Source organism: Malus domestica, chromosome 11 (assembly GCF_042453785.1).
Source record: "Malus domestica chromosome 11, GDT2T_hap1".
Lineage (NCBI taxonomy): Eukaryota > Viridiplantae > Streptophyta > Magnoliopsida > Rosales > Rosaceae > Malus > Malus domestica.
Genome location: NC_091671.1, coordinates 38,855,644 through 38,872,007, shown reverse-complemented (window position 1 = coordinate 38,872,007; position 16,364 = coordinate 38,855,644). Strand labels below are relative to the sequence as shown.

The window sequence follows — 16,364 nt, the reverse complement described above, 5'->3', positions numbered from 1 at the left end:
TTTTATGTGGTGACATTTCTAATTCTAAAAAAGTCTTACTTCAAGATCAATTTCGCTCTTAAAATTTTAGTGTATTTAGAACATAGTCATGTAATCTCCTTATATAATGCCACGATTTATTTTTTATGAATAGATATACTTCATAAACAGAACATGTTAACTATGTCGTTCACTTTTATTATAACACGTGAAATAGTATACTACGTGACTTTTTGAAGCTTATAAAAATTTCTTGCGACTTTGGAATGAAACTTTAGTATGCCATGTACTTAACACATTTTGACAAGTGGATGTGGAAATATTGGTAGCTTCGACTTTCACATGCTCATGTATTCTAAACTGAAATCACTCCAACGCCCAGTCTTTGGCCACCTACTCCCTTCTCTCTCCTCAGACCACAAAAGAAAGGTCCACTCAATATTGCAATCATATGAAGTCACGCGCGCAGGCTCAGCACAACTAACAAATTCAGGAGAAGCGGGCACAGCATGACTCAGTACTGTCTGGTAGACCGACCAGTCAAAACCCCCCACAATATCTAAACCCTTTCTCGCTCATGTTCTAACTCTTCCCATCAACCATATCCAACGACCCTTCGTATTTCCACTGAATTTTTAACATTGTCGCCTTGTTTACAGAAGAGAACAACTTATGTAACATGATTATATTTTTTTACTGATAACAAACGTTAAGTAGAAAAAAAAATTACATAAATTCTTGTATCATTGTCATATGATGTTAGTTAATAATATGCTTGTGCGATATAACTCTTTAAAAAGATAAGGGCCGATGGTATTTCTTGGGATGCAACTAACGTATCTTCCTCAAAGTCATCATCTACCTTTTCACTCTTCTTCTTAACTCCTCTCTCTCTCTCTCTCTCTCTCTCTCTCTCTCTCTCCCTCACACCTGCAGGTCTCAGCAGGTTTGCTTTATTATTCTCCTCACCTTCTCTTCTCTCCTTAAAGTCCTCCAACTTTCTCTTTCCCCTTTCTGTATGTACTCATCATATGTTAGTTTACCTCTCAAACATCAAAGGTGTTTGATCATTAGCTAGCTCTGCAAATCCACCTCCTCCTTTCTGCTGCCTGCTCACTAACCAATCAAACCCAAATCCCCAAAAGTACAACTCCCTTATTCTTCTTCTCTCTTAATCCTTAATTTTTGCTTAATCTAGATGTTATTTCAGAGGGAGAGTTAGGGGAAAAGGGTAGCTAGCTCAAGCTCAACTCTCTCTCTCTCTCTAATTAAGATTAGTAGAGGTAGAGAGAAGGTCAGGTGACCAAAAATGGCTGCACCGCCGCCAAGCAGCAGCCGCCTCCGCGGTATGTTGCAGGCCTCAGTTCAATATGTCCAATGGACTTACAGTCTCTTCTGGCAAATCTGTCCCCAACAAGGGTACGTCTACCTAACCCAGAAGCCCTACTCTACCTTCAATTTCATTTCAATTCATTAATTCTTCAGGAAGATTAAATAATAAATTGTAATATACATCAGGATCTTAGTATGGTCAGATGGGTACTATAATGGAGCTATCAAGACGAGGAAGACAGTGCAACCAATGGAAGTGAGTGCCGATGAGGCATCTCTCCAGAGGAGCCAGCAACTCAGAGAACTCTACGACTCTTTGTCCGCTGGAGAGACAAACCAGCCCCCAGCACGCCGCCCTTGCGCTTCCTTGTCCCCGGAGGACTTAACCGAATCTGAATGGTTCTACTTGATGTGCGTCTCATTCTCCTTTCCCCCCGGCGTCGGGTAAGCAAATAATAGCGCTTCATCAGTTATGCTTCTGTTTAATTACTTGGCTTGCATTGAATTCCATGCTCCTCTCCTTCTCTGCAAGCTTCTTTAATTTTTAATAATCGCATGGCAAATATTATTGCTTTTGTGGTGTAAGTTCAGTGCAGACTCTGCAACTATTACTAGGAAAAAAAAAACTATAGTACTGTGAATATTCAACGCTTTTATTAATTTTTTCACACTGCTGTTATGTCGCATACATAAAAAGAAAATTTTAGTTAAAATATTTCCTTGATTTACAATATATAATGAAAAACCCTATCAATGTTGCTATTATTAACTCAAATTGGTTTTATCCTCATCTTCTTTCATTCCCAAAAGCTTAAGTGTAACTCGAGTACTATAATTAGGGATGAAAGTAGATTTACTATTTTGATATACGGATAACAACTCTATATACACTTTCCTCTAACACATACATAATACATATTTAGAGGTATTGTCGATCAGTACTAACAACTACCGCAAATAAAATCTTTGATTATCTAAAATGGGCTCACTTTCTGGTATCATACGTATTGTGGTTGATGGATTTAATAATTGGTATAGTTGCATGAGTACAAACACTGGCCTACGTATTGAGCCTCCCATCTAACATTTCAACATTTTTGGTTGATACTTGCCGATGACATTTATGATATTTGACAAATACTCTTAACTTTGCTTTCTATATATAGACTAGAGGGCACACTGTAAATGTCCGGAACTGTATTTCTTCAAAAGATGAAATATTATTTAGCTACACGAGTAAGGCTGTGGGTAAGTGCGAAAGAGTGCATCTTGGCACATGTGGTTCTCTGGAGAGAAAGTATCATCACTTCCAATACATTGAGTCACTGACAACAACACCACCGTCCTCCAATGTCTGTCAGTCTAGACCTTTGCAAGCCCAAACAAGTTCTTTATAACAGAAGTACCTTGTTGTTAGTTTGGTGATGTATTGTTTGTTTGTTCTTGCTTTGTCTCTTTGTGTACATGTGTCATACGTATAAACTGTATACATACAGATATCAATGATATGTCTGTTCTTTTAGTCAATTTTAGATAATACATGATATGTATACGAGTCCCTCCTTGTCAAAACCCTAAACGCTAAACCTTAAAGTAAAACGAAATTCTTGTTAAAGAAGTTGCTTCTATATATACAAGTGGTGCTTTCCACACACGTCTTTTTACCTATCGTACATCCTTGTTATTTTTTATTCTTTGATCTTCTTCAATTCATTCGATCCACAGCCAAAATTTAAGAGGAGTGTGTAGAAAGTCAAAAAAATGTGTGGATATCACCACCCTATATATAGTTTGTGCTAATTAACCAAACTTTAATTTTATTGATGTTGTTTTGTGTTTGTTATATGAATAAAGTATTTGATCATTGTGATATTCTTCTTGCTTTTTTATATAACTACACTACTTATGGAATTCTAGTCTCTTGAGGAGTTAATGAAGGGCAGTTTGCATAGGTACGTTTGTTAAATTTTTTACAATTTGAGATTGGAAACTACTTAATTTAGAAACTGGTGGGGGAATATATTCTGGGACTCTGCAAAGAGATTTGGCAATTTATAGATGGAGTGAAATTAATTATATATAAATTAATTTTTTTTACCACCTAGCTAGTTAGCTGGAGAGAGATTTTTCAATTTGCCCAGACACACGGCTCAATAAATCAAATGTAATAATATAATTGGTTGCAAACTTGAAAAAAAAAATTCTAACCAATTGTATTATGGCACTTGGTATATAAGGCTGTGTTCCAGCACATTGAAAACTTTTTTCCATACTCTCATCACTATATTATTCACCTGCTACTAGTTTGGGATAACATACAACCAAATGTGTTCATCAATGCCAGCACACAGCTAAAAGTCTCTCTCTGTGTGGAGTAGGTCAAATAATGTATCGGCCGGGCCCGTACTGTTATGCCCCTTGTTAAACTCCACTGGATGTAAAACAACATGCTTTTTCAAAAAAATGAGTTAAATTATATATAGATATAATGTAAATACTGCAGCTCTCTAGCTCTAGGTCATGAGCTTTAGAGATGCCCTTCGGCACCCACCACATGCGGTAGCACTCGACTTAGTTTGCTTGTACATGTCGGTATTTCTATCATTTAAATGTTCAAGATCCATAACATAGCTAAAACCCCTATTAAATAATTAAAAGTGTTTATTATAATTTTCGAAGGAAAAGGTTAGAAACACTTATGAGTTAGAAAAGCAATCGATAGTGCTTTTTATGAGTAGATGCTTCGTTGAAAATAGCATTTCAAATACTTGTAAAAAAGTACCTAGGATTTTATTAAAACATTCAATGTGGTTGTAATAGAAGTTCTTCCAATCGAGTTCCAATCAGAAGTGGTTATGAGCATAACCGATGTTCAGAAAAACATTTTCAAACAAGACCTAAACCTAGCAGCAACATGCATCCCACGTCCTATATATATAGGCCTGTCCATTTATTTGCACAATTATATGTGTAACTTCCTTTTCATCTATCAAAGCTTTGTGTGAGCATATATAGCTAGCTTTATACTACATGATCATGATAGGATAATAATTAAAAGAATGATTAAGAAAGATTTTGATATGTGTGCGAACGTAGGTTGCCAGGGAAAGCATACGCAAGGAGGCAGCATGTATGGCTCACCGGTGCAAACGAGGTCGATAGCAAAACCTTTTCCAGAGCTATTTTGGCAAAGGTACCATCTGTACACTAAACAAAGCCAACCTCTATCTTCCTTTGTGCAGCTTTATAAATACAACATGCTCTGTAAAACTCAATAAACTAGACGGCCTCCAACGCTACTTAATTAGGGATTAATTCCACACCCTATATATGTCTTGTTTTTGTTGTCATGTTTCCTAAATTACTAGAGTTTGGTAAAAGTAAGCCATCCAGATTAGCCTAATGGTGAGTGTGAGCATGTATGGTGATGAGTACGAGTATGCTAGGTTCAGAGTTTGTAACCCTCTAATGTAACCAAAAAGAAGTTTGGCATAAGTAGGTAATAATTATGTCAGAATAATGTGTCATTCCCATGTACTTTATTTTGAATTTGATGCCACTTAGTATTACGGTATAGTGGTATTCCTCTTATACTTGTAAGTGAAAGGTCTTAGGTTTGATTCTCGTCAAAGGAAAATTTAAATCACATTATTAATTCCTAGTCCATCGTGAGGTTAAGTCAATCCCCTCTCCTTTCATGCAGATAATATCATTTGTCAAAAAAAAAAAAAAATATATATATATATATATATATATATATCAAATTCGATTATTGTAAATTAACGTAGTTTAGGATGTCGTGCTTGAAAATGAAAACTAAGTACCATAATGCTGCCTTTCCATATAGGATTTATAGAGATTATGTTTTCACGTATTATGCACTACTAAATTGTATTTCTTTGCATGACTCTACAGAGTGCTCGTATACAGACCGTGGTGTGCATTCCTCTTCTAGATGGCGTCGTAGAATTTGGCACCACAGAGAGGGTATGTAACACTTTTTGTTTGGTCATATTAAAAGGTGGGGAGTAATGTCAAAGAAACTAAATTGTAGACAAAAAAATTATAAATTAAATGACTTGAAAATTGATAATTATTACTATTTAACTGATTATTTCTTATTGGGGTGACATCATTTAGGTTATAAATTTTGTCTTCCTACCATTTGCCCTACCATTAGTCTAAGGTCAATTATTTATGCATGTTTAATTTTTATTAATTATTTTATTATTGTACGTATTAATTTAATGTAGGTTCCAGAAGACCACGCCTTCGTCGAACACGTCAAAACCTTCTTCGTTGACCACCACCACCCTCCGCCACCAAAACCCGCCCTCTCCGAGCACTCCACATCCAACCCCGCCGCCTCATCCGATCACCCACATTTCCACTCTCCGCACCTTCTCCAGGCCATGTGCACCAACCCTCCTCTCAACGCCGCCCAAGAAGACGAAGAGGACGAAGAAGAAGATGATAATCAGGAGGAGGACGACGGAGGAGCCGAGTCCGACTCCGAAGCCGAAACGGGCCGCAATGGTGGAGCCGTTGTTCCCGCCGCAAACCCTCCTCAGGTTTTGGCCGCGGTAGCCGAGCCAAGCGAGCTCATGCAACTCGAGATGTCCGAAGACATCCGGCTAGGCTCCCCGGACGATGCCTCAAATAACTTGGACTCTGATTTCCACTTGTTAGCTGTGAGTCAGTCTAGGAACCCAGCGGATCAGCAGAGACAAGCTGACTCGTATCGAGCCGAGTCGACCAGGCGGCGTCCGTCAGTACAAGAGCCGCTGAGCAGTGGCCTTCAACCGCCGCACACAGGTACTACAAAACTTGGTAATTAATTGGTATACTCTTCTTTTGTTTTTATTTTTTTTTCAATTCTTAATCTTATAAATTAAAATTTAAAATCAATAATATTATAGATATTGGTTTCCTTAAAAATGCGAGCTAGATATGTTGATTATACAATATGGTTTCATAACTTCAAGGTTTTCTATGCACATGGCCATGGCGCTTTTATTTATACACCGTCAACAGTGTTCATTCTAAATACATATTTATTTTAAAATATATAAATACCTAAACACCATCAAATTGTATTATTACGCTTTTTTTTTTTTGTTAATATAGTAAATTAAACATATCAATCTCATGATACATATCCTATTGTATACAGTAAATAAATAATAATATTATGTAGCAGCATGGAGAGGAGAAATTTTAAGTAGACTCACTCAAGATGAGACTCTCGGTCACTTTACAGTTTAACGTTAATTTTCTTATCAATATTATAAAATTTTATATCAAATATATAATTAGCAAGGCATAGAATTTACCAAGAATTCTAACTCTTCTTAGCATTTGTCTTCAGAGAAATTAATGTCTCCTAACTTGTAGTCTCGCAGTTGTCATATCAACATGTACATTTTTTCCTTCTTGAAATTAGCAAGGCAGATTATTATTTGCTTATTTTTGTCTTGGTGTAAACTGCAACGTAGGGTTTCTTTTCTTATTACTTGGAGTTGGAGATGGGTCAACTTCTCAAACGTGTAGGTCCTACTTTTCCCGTCCAAAACTGAGCTTTCCACTTGCTGCAGCGATCCCTGAAAACATCATCGCTTCTCGGGATTCTACTAGATGGTTTGAAAAAGATAAAACCCTAATTCAAAAGTACAACCTGCATGCATGGTTTTTCGTGCCACGCGAAAAACCTGGCCAATTTGTTCGTTAGATTTCATATTATATCTTGATGATTAGCTACTTTTCCACTAACCTTCGTAAAGTTCAATGCTAATTGTTGAATTAAGTATTTCTTGATCAAGCTTTTAACCTAATCATTATTATAATTTGTAACTAATTGTTACAGTATTTTCTTGACCAAATTATTGCAACCTAATTTGTTTGGTGTGTTTATGCAGGACCCCTAGCTTTAGAGGAGTTGACACATGATGACGACACACATTACTCGGAGACAGTCTCCACCATACTGCAGGGACAGGTGACTCAGTTGATGGATTCATCGTCCACCGACTACACAGCTTGCTTGACTCAATCAGCTTTCGCCAAGTGGTCGAGCCGGGTTGATCACCACTTCCTCATGCCGGTTGAAGGCACGTCCCAATGGCTCTTGAAATATATTTTGTTTAGTGTACCGTTCCTCCACTCAAAATATCGCGACGAGAACTCGCCAAAATTTCAGGAGGGCGAAGGCTCGACACGGTTGAGGAAAGGGACCCCACAAGACGAGCTCAGTGCTAATCATGTGTTAGCGGAACGACGTCGTAGAGAGAAGCTTAATGAGAGGTTTATTATACTAAGGTCCCTGGTGCCTTTTGTGACAAAAATGGACAAGGCTTCGATATTAGGAGACACAATCGAGTATGTAAAGCAACTGCGTAACAAAATTCAGGATCTCGAGGCACGTAACATGCTGGTGGAGGAAGATCAACGGTCAAGATCATCCGGGGAAATGCAAAGGTCCAATAGTTGTAAAGAGTTGCGAAGTGGGCTCACGCTAGTGGAGCGGACCCAAGGAGGTCCACCCGGGTCCGATAAAAGGAAGTTGAGGATTGTGGAGGGAAGTGGCGGTGTCGCCATTGGTAAGGCTAAAGTAATGGAGGACTCACCGCCTTCACCACCCCCGCCACCACCTCAGCCAGAACCTTTACCGACACCTATGGTGACGGGGACTTCTCTAGAGGTGTCGATAATCGAGAGTGATGGGTTGTTGGAGCTCCAGTGCCCGTATAGAGAAGGGTTATTGCTTGATGTGATGCGAACACTTAGGGAGCTAAGAATTGAGACCACGGTGGTCCAGTCCTCATTGAATAACGGATTTTTCGTAGCTGAACTAAGAGCCAAGGTACATAATTTAGATAGTGTATCACCATGCAATATTAGTTAATGAGAATTATTTTTTTCTTATTTTTTTTACATTTTGAATTATTTTTTCAGGTGAAGGATAACGTCAGTGGCAAGAAAGTAAGTATAACGGAAGTGAAGAGGGTGATAAATCAAATTATACCCCAATCTGACTCTTAATATGTTATTAGTTGTGTCGAAATCTGCAGGATCATTTAGGGTTTGTGTACGTAATTAAAGAATTTTGAAGGAGGAAAATGTGGAAACCAAAATAATTCTGATTCCATATTTCCAAGTAGCTCTAGCTAGCAAGCATCATCAGTACTACTTGCTGTACATTGTACCATATTAAGTAGAACATTTTTTTTTTCTTTTTTCTAATTTATGTTTATTGTTTATTCTCCTGTAATGTAATCTAACACGGTATTGTTTATGAGACATTCAGCATAATCTAAAACGAGCTCCAAAATTATTCTATCTTACATGTTTTGGTGTCATTGCATAGTCTTTTGAATTACATTCGTCATCAAACTATAGTCATCTTATGCATTAAATGTGCTTAATTCTAGCAGGGGGCATGTAATTCAGTTGATTAAGAATATTTTCCCTTGCACTCGAGGTCCTGAGTTTGAATTCCCCTTCCCCTAATGAAATGGTCTAAAATCAAAGCTACGACCAACACTAAAATAACGTCATCCTACATCTTTTCAAGAACATCATTACACGAGGAGTGAATGATTGTCTTGGAGTGCCGATAATAGCATCCATCTAAAATCTCCGTAAGTTATGCAAAAGGAAAATTCATTGGGGAACCAATCAGCAGAGAGAAATGAGGATAATTAGACAGAACTTTTATAAATTCATGGGGATGGTAAAAATCTAATAACGAGTCAAAACTGAGGTTCAAAGACAAAACTACAAGCCAAAAACCCACAAGACTGAATTTGTACAGCATGTTTCAGTCCTGAAACCCGGAAATTGAATTTGAGCGAAATTTTTATCGTAATCCTGGGCCATGCTCCGGTAAGTAAATGCTCAGATCACCGAAAACAAAGTGTCCTACGCAGCCAAACCCCTCTGTGTAGGACTGATAATTAGCTAATGAAGAACCAATAGCCCACAAACCGCGACACTCACTTTGCTTTCAGGCAGAGTCCTTAACACAGCAAACCATTAGCAATGCTTTCACCCGTCTTCTATATGTCTTCTTGGGATAAAAGGGTTTTCTTACCGCTGCCGCCACCAACCTTGTCATATGGTTGAGCCATCTTCCTAAGGAACTGTTTTCAAGATAAGAGAAGATTAACATGCTAGAATACCAAAAGGTAAATCGCAAGTGAGCCAAGAGCTTTAACAAGATGAAAGTTCGATTTTATCATCATGACACTGGGTGATTCTGGCAAAAAAATAAAGTAAATGCTAAGGTACTTTCAGATGTTTTTCTGACTTAGTTGAAGAAGTAGCAATCAAACTTCATCAGACCAAAAAATTGTGTTTCAATGCTTCGGTTTTGATCCTTCTAGTTTATTCTCTTTGGATCTCGAAATCATCTAGCACAGATGTAAAGGGATGGGGATAGAAGTATGGAACCTAATTATTTACTAGGTCACAACAGACTAGTAAAATGGTTGATAAATGACTCGCAAGTAAAACCACAAATACAAAGTACAATAGATATGCTTATTTCAGGCAAATCAATGACCATACTAAGATAGTGGAAATATGTGATAACAAATACGGACAAACCTCTCGTGCTATATGCAGAGCCATGTCCGTGCTCAAGTTCAGATGTGCATCACGTAAATGCGACAGTATCCATCCAGGCAATTTGGATCGCTTGTCATGACGGCTACATCTGAAGTTGAAGTTAAGCACCCAAAAATCAGTGCCTAAATTTTAACTAGACCTTCCAGTTGTGAATTCACGATTTTGGAATTCAATTGATAAAACAAAAAAACACAAACCTTTTGTCAGCAAAAATCTTCATGCCATAGTCCGCTTTTGACCGGATGACTCGGCCTACACATTGAGCTGCTTGTCTCTGCACCATACAGAACCCAAAAAGTTCAGAAAACATGTCTTAAAAAACAAACAAATATTTCTTAGATGATACGAAAGGCACTGCAGTGATACCAAGGCATCAAATGTCAAAAAGTCTCCCTCCTTTATTTGAAAGGTATCCCGCAAGTATTCCAGCTGTGCAAGCAAAATCCTGTGAGAAAAAATACGTCAAGCCCCCAGACGTAGCATTTGTTTCAGTTCAACAAAACCCCCAAACACAAAACTTTAAAACATGCAGAAAATTTGATTCGAAATTCCCTTTTTCACTTAATAAAACAAAAGAGATTTAACAAAAAAATGAACTCACTTGCTTAATGTGTACTGGAAAGGAATGCCAAACATGATCACCAATCGTCCATAATATCGATCAAAGTCTATTCCTTCAGCTACTTTTCCTCTGTGAAAGTACAGACATAATGTTACTCATTACAGAAACTGTGTCGCGCATCAATTGTAATATTGAAAGGTCTGAATTGCGTGTGGCAAGAAACAATGGATAGCTTTCTAAATATGACAGCGTACACAAACAGCAAAAGGGTACTCCATCTTTTTGCACTCCCACATTTTTATTTTAATTGCATAGTTTGAGAATACATTATCCTCATTCTGTTCCGGATTGTAATCTCTAACAAAAAATATAGCTCCATGAGCAAAAGCCCCTGTCATGATGAATCCTGCAATGTATTGGTGATGAGTATATAACGCAGCTTGAGGAATTTTGGGTTTTTATTGGATAACAGGTAGTTTCAAATTTCAGGATTTGTTTGAAATATAATAATAAGAAATTCTGAATTTTTATAAAACCTGGCAACAGACAAGAAGACAGCACCCCTCCCACAGTCACAAGCCTTACGGTAATTGTCAGGAGCCAAAGTAGTCTCTACCACATCTTGGGTCTCGATGAAAACAAGCTTATGCTGCATTATTTCCTGTGGCAATAATGGGAGCAGTAAGCACCTTTCTGAAAAACTAACTTCATCGAAAACTTGGAGAAGAGGACAAAGGAAAAGTCCATAGATACCCAGGAAAAGCAAGAGACATAGATAGTGGAGTTACCTTCAAAATTCCATTTTCATTCCAGCTATTGACTATCATATCCATATAAGAGTAACTGACGAAAAAACATACAACCCCATCTGGAACAGCAGAAACCATCTCCAGCAGCAACCTCCCATAGTTCCTTACCACGCCAAGATCACTTCTCATATCATATTTGGTACTTACTGGAACCTGATCACTGAAATAACATACGTGAGCAACTTTTAGATACAACCTAATATGAGTAAGTGCTAAATATAATAGGCAATTTATGATCTGATAAGAACAATATGATTAGTAAAGTACTCAAGTTTACAACTCCCCTACTAGAATGAATCAAGAGAAATGAAATGTAAGCACAAAAAACACTTTTCTGATGTTATACCTTCCACGGGTGAGAACCATTGGGCATATGCAATCTCTTGTTAATGACATAGTAAAACTTCGACTGATGACAGGATGGAAATTAAGAAGATGGGGGTAGAGATCAATTGGGCTCAAGGTTCCAGATGTAATCACAACTGATTGAAATCGATCAAATACAGGCTTTATGGCAAGTGAAGCATCATGACAGCAAAGCTGGAATACCAAATATGAAAAGACTAGATTATAACTGAATAAGTCTTCAGTCCATCCATTACCGAAGCAATATAAGTAGATCAAGTAAAGGCAGACAGACTCATAATAGTAAATATGCAAGGAAACATATTGCAGGAAGATTTTATAAAACCATCGCATCATTAGTTTCATTAGAGTGGACATAAAATTTTATAAATTGTTGAAAGTGGTGTAAAATATTTTTTGTTTTTAACCAATTTTTCAATTTTCAGAAATCATTCAATGTTCATTTTATTAAAAAAAAAGTAATTTGAAAAGAATGAATAACACAAAACTAACCTGTAAAACAGGATCAGGAATGTGTGGCATTCTCTCATCAAATGGTTAAATTATCATAGAGAATCCACGAGTGTATGTCCCCACAAGTGTCGTAAAGTCGCAAATCGTTTGAATGTGTAAGAGTTCATCTGTGTCAGTAATTTCTAACGTCATCATTAGTGAGTGTAGGCGATCATAACAAAACTTAAGAGTTTTCTGGTCAATTCCAGCTTGTGAACTGATAGTGGCAACAATACTAACCGGGCCCTCCTTCTCAACATTCTCGGTTTCAAGACGGACTTCCAGATGATTGACCAATCTTCGTAACACATGCACAAAATGGTCCGCTTTACGAATATTTCCAGGCACAGCCTCCTTCAAAATATCATCAGGTAGAGCAGATTTTTAAGCCAAGTATCCGTGACTCCATACACAGAAGAAATAATAAGTTATGAGAACTTGGGACAAAATCAAGGGAATGAGCAATCAACATACTAGGTAGGTTTCCTCCTTGTGCCAAACCCTCAACTAGCCGGTTGTATTCTTTAAGCAATCTATCTGCATCATGTCAAGCAAATGAATGAAAATCTGTATTAAATGTAAGGGCACTAACTAAGAAAGCTCGAAACAAGCCTATCTCGAAATAATCTTAGCCAGTTTTTAAACAAACCATGATTGAATATAAAGAGACAGATAAATGAAGCACCTACCTTTCAATTTCATGCTGCATCTTACTAATTCCTCCTGGCACCCTCAATTGTCTGCCTCCTCGCACTAGCACTAAACGCTTCAATACACACATTATCGATAATATGAGCCGCATCAAACACAACAACAGACTCCTTTTGCATTTCCTTGGAAATAATCCCAGCCACTTTGGGATCAAGCATGTACTGATAACTATAAACCACCATCTCTGCTTCCCATACGCCCTCAAATCCTAATTTTTCACACAAAACAAACCAACCCAATTGCAATCACTCCAATCCGGATCGAAAACATAAACAAAGAAACAAAATTTTCAAAACCAAATTCAAAGAAACAAAATTTATCAAAAACCCAATTGAGCAATACTTGCAATGTATAAACCCCAGGAGGCAAAACAGCTCCAGACCCAGCTTTCTCATACTCCTCATAAAACTCACAAGTTGGCACATTTGGGTTTTCCGCCGCCAAGTTCCTGACCCAGCTGGCAGTCAATTTCCAGCAAGCCGCATCCACAGAATCCCGATTCTCCGCCGCCAACACTGTCGAATTAACACAAAGATTCTTCCTCGATGAAAGACCGACCGCCAAGATCTGGGCCTGCGGACCCAGATGCTTGACCTGGTAATTGTGGAGGAGCTTGAGCTCGGCGAGCGTCTTCTCCATCTCGTGAACCGTGCGGGTGCAGTAGATTAGCTTGACGGGGTTTTGGGGTTTGGAGAGAGTGTAGGAGGCGATGAGAGAGAGGAGGGCGATGGTTTGCCAGTGCCGGTGGGCATCTCGGGGAGGCAATGGCCCTTGGCGTCGAGGGCGCGCTTGAGCTCGAGCACGTAGGTGTATTGCTCCGGGTATAAGTGGTCGTACGGGAAGTAGACCGTCACGTCTTCGACCTGGAACTTCATGGTTTTAGTGAGGTTTTGGGTTTTGGCACTGACTGAGACCGAGAGGGACGGTGGCTATGGTTTTTATGTAGACGTTGGGTTAGAAGTTGGTTTGTAGCCCCTTGTAACTGTATAGAGTGAGAATGCTAAAGTTCGATTCTTAATAAAGACGAATTTAAATTAAAGTTGAGTCTAAGCCCACTTCAACTTGTTAGCGTAGACAATATCATCTGTTCATAAAATATAAAACAAGTCGAATTGTAAGATGGGCTTCAATCTATATCTTTTATGAACTCTTTCAATAGTCAATGTAAGTTCAAATAATGTAAATGATATATATGTAATGAGTATACTATCACCGTGGTCTTAAGCTTGTGTAACACGTACCATTGTTTATTAACTCGAGATGTGACAATCAAGGTGTATCTGTTTCATGTCAGCCACTCTCCAAAGTTGGGGCTTTTTCATGGCAGAGTGAGTGGACGAGATTACAATTCGGCCAAGTTTCTAGAGAATGACTAACTACAAACGAGATTGCCAAGGTGACGGAATCGTGAATCAATTGTACAATGCAATATGAAAATCTAAAACATGTGCAACGTGTTCTTCGGCCGGGATGTCACGGTGGTGTCTCGGGATGTAGACAAGTCCTCAAAGTTTTTGGTTCAGACCCTGACTTAGAGCGTCAACCAAAACTAAACGGAAAGAGAGAAAAAACAGACTCGAGGGTTTTCTTTTATAAAACGGGCATCCTTTGTATTTCTTTGAATGCAATCCCAAGAACTTCAACGCAATACTAAACGCTCTTAATTAACTTGAGTTACAAGCTACTCACTACTTATATGATAAAAAACCAAGAGTTACCATTACCATAAGTTTCTTTAACTACATGTTAGAAACAAGGTTGCTAATCAAGTTACATTATACAGTCAAGGTTTGAGAGAATCTAAAACACAATGTTTCGAACCGCATAGTATGCACAATTCAGTCTACCATGGATTCGAGGCCGGAATGGCTAAACTTGACCGGTTTGGAACTGGCGAATACCACTGGTTTGCACAACGACCATGTTGGGGGCTATTCTCCATCGGTTGGTGTGTTACATTCGAGGCCCTTGATTACATGCCGGCATTGAAACCTGTAACATCAAACAAGAAACAGCACAAAACTCAAACACATTCAAATACATGAACTGCAGAAGTACAAGGAAAAAAAGCGAAGATTACAGCACCAAAACTTGCCTATCCCGGGGTGTATACCCCTTGTTCGGTTGTTCCTATAGCACACGTAACGTGACTACATAGCGTGATGTGTGTTATGGGAACAAAAGGGGATATGGCCCTCAGGGATTGGCAAATATTTGACATTTGAGGGTGTTCAAAGCCTTTTTTTTCGCAGACCGGCGTACCATATAAAATCATTTGGAGTAGACTCAACCACACCATCAGAGCTGCCAGTTTGAGAAGAAGCATCCGTTTTCGGATCATGGGTTTTGCTCTTGATCTTTAGTTTCAGAGGCACAATCTGCAATTAAGAAAATGCACGAGTGAGTTGTAAGCTAATTGGTAGATAATGGAAGCTGAATTGTTAATAGCAAACGACCTTGTTGCTGTATCGGAAATCACGCTTTGGAAGAAAATGGAGAGGCAGATTGAAAGAAACCGGAGCCTTCACCAGCAGAAACAGCTTGGAAGGCCCTGAATAAGCAGCACACCCAGCACCCTTTGCAATCAGCCCCCGAATGGCTTTTCTACAAAGCACTTCCGACGCCCTGCTTTTCGCAAAGTCAAGTTCGGAAACAGCAGTTCCGCTCGAAAAACTCAGCTCATAGACGTGCTGAGGTCGGAGCGGACTCCCTCCGACTATCAGAATCGCGTCTCGGAACTCATGAACCTCGCTGATCATCTGCTTCAGAGCAGTTTGGAGGTCGGAAACCTGACGCATCAGCTTTTCGAATCTCCGAATCCCGCGCTTCGCCTCCCGCATTTCGCCGGCGTGCTTCCTCCGGAGCGACGGCTTCACCTCGTTTTGCTGAACCGCCATTTCCTGAAAATTCACAGATTCACATTCAGGGCAAAGCATTCGAATTCGGATCCAAAAAAACGCAAAATTCACGAGATTTAAAGTCTCCTACCAAATCCTTGTACTCAGAACAGAGCGAATCGAATTCCAGAGTGATATCCTGCAACATTCTGTGCAGGAAATTGGGGATTTTCAGAAGAAAAAAAAAAGGATCGAAATGATTAGGGATTTGGGAAATTGGGGGGAAGTACTTACGCAGGGATTTGCTGGTGCATGTAAAGCACGAAACCGGAGATTTCGTTAATGGCGTGGAAGATCACAGAGCCGTCCAGAGAGTCGGCGGCGATCTCCATCTCTCCGATCCCCGAGAGAGCCAAGACGAACTACCCGAAATTTCAAATGGAATCGGGTACCATACGGCCCAGAAGAAGATGACACGGGTCGAGTCACATAAACCCGTATCCAGTTGCTACGTTGGCGGCAAATATTTTTAAAAGTTTTGTGGTCATATATTTGTGTGGACCAATGTGAAAAATATTTTTGGGATAAAATTGAAGTTATCTACGCATTTTTTTTTTTTTATACATCTCGTTCAATTTTCGGTCGTTTAAT

General features: G+C 38.8%; 3 protein-coding genes across 4 annotated transcripts; 1 reads left to right on the top strand and 2 right to left on the bottom strand.

The window, feature by feature from the left end:
* The first annotated feature begins 750 nt into the window (after nt 1-750).
* On the top strand, nt 751-8,651 carry LOC103449015 (basic helix-loop-helix protein A). 2 transcript variants are annotated; one of them, XM_029087752.2, is made up of 7 exons: nt 751-1,398; nt 1,498-1,755; nt 4,408-4,504; nt 5,227-5,298; nt 5,565-6,141; nt 7,227-8,170; nt 8,263-8,651. In XM_029087752.2, exons 1-7 carry the CDS (start codon nt 1,289-1,291, stop codon nt 8,347-8,349), a joined length of 2,145 nt encoding a protein of 714 aa, XP_028943585.1. In that variant the 5' UTR covers nt 751-1,288; the 3' UTR covers nt 8,350-8,651.
* Nucleotides 8,652-8,999: 348 nt separating this feature from the next.
* On the bottom strand, nt 9,000-13,849 carry LOC103449056 (general transcription and DNA repair factor IIH helicase subunit XPD). The gene is given in 15 exon segments (XM_070807655.1): nt 9,000-9,449; nt 9,916-10,024; nt 10,134-10,210; nt 10,303-10,381; nt 10,538-10,627; nt 11,035-11,159; nt 11,287-11,467; nt 11,654-11,847; nt 12,166-12,545; nt 12,548-12,568; nt 12,640-12,752; nt 12,880-13,051; nt 13,054-13,084; nt 13,219-13,610; nt 13,613-13,849. Coding segments are annotated over 15 exon segments (2,187 nt in total). The 5' UTR covers nt 13,752-13,849; the 3' UTR covers nt 9,000-9,365.
* A 665-nt stretch (nt 13,850-14,514) lies between these two features.
* Nucleotides 14,515-16,234, bottom strand: LOC103449016 (uncharacterized). Its single transcript, XM_008388289.4, has 5 exons — nt 16,008-16,234; nt 15,865-15,922; nt 15,333-15,776; nt 15,139-15,254; nt 14,515-14,868 (listed from the first exon to the last, which is right to left on the bottom strand). The coding sequence occupies exons 1-5, from the start codon at nt 16,103-16,105 to the stop codon at nt 14,808-14,810; spliced, it is 777 nt and encodes a 258-aa protein (XP_008386511.3). The 5' UTR covers nt 16,106-16,234; the 3' UTR covers nt 14,515-14,807.
* Between the last annotated feature and the right edge of the window lie 130 nt (nt 16,235-16,364).

Coding starts and splice junctions, on each gene's coding strand:
- LOC103449015 (XM_029087752.2), top strand. CDS start 1,289: ATGGCTGCACCGCCGCCAAGCAGCAGCCGCCTCCGCGGTATGTTGCAG. Junction 1,399..1,497: donor CAAATCTGTCCCCAACAAGG/GTACGTCTACCT, acceptor AATATACATCAG/GATCTTAGTATGGTCAGATG. Junction 6,142..7,226: donor CACAGGTACTACAAAACTTG/GTAATTAATTGG, acceptor GTGTTTATGCAG/GACCCCTAGCTTTAGAGGAG.
- LOC103449016 (XM_008388289.4), bottom strand. CDS start 16,105: ATGGAGATCGCCGCCGACTCTCTGGACGGCTCTGTGATCTTCCACGCC. Junction 15,777..15,864: donor GTTCTGAGTACAAGGATTTG/GTAGGAGACTTT, acceptor GTGAATTTTCAG/GAAATGGCGGTTCAGCAAAA. Junction 15,255..15,332: donor ATTTCCGATACAGCAACAAG/GTCGTTTGCTAT, acceptor TCTTAATTGCAG/ATTGTGCCTCTGAAACTAAA.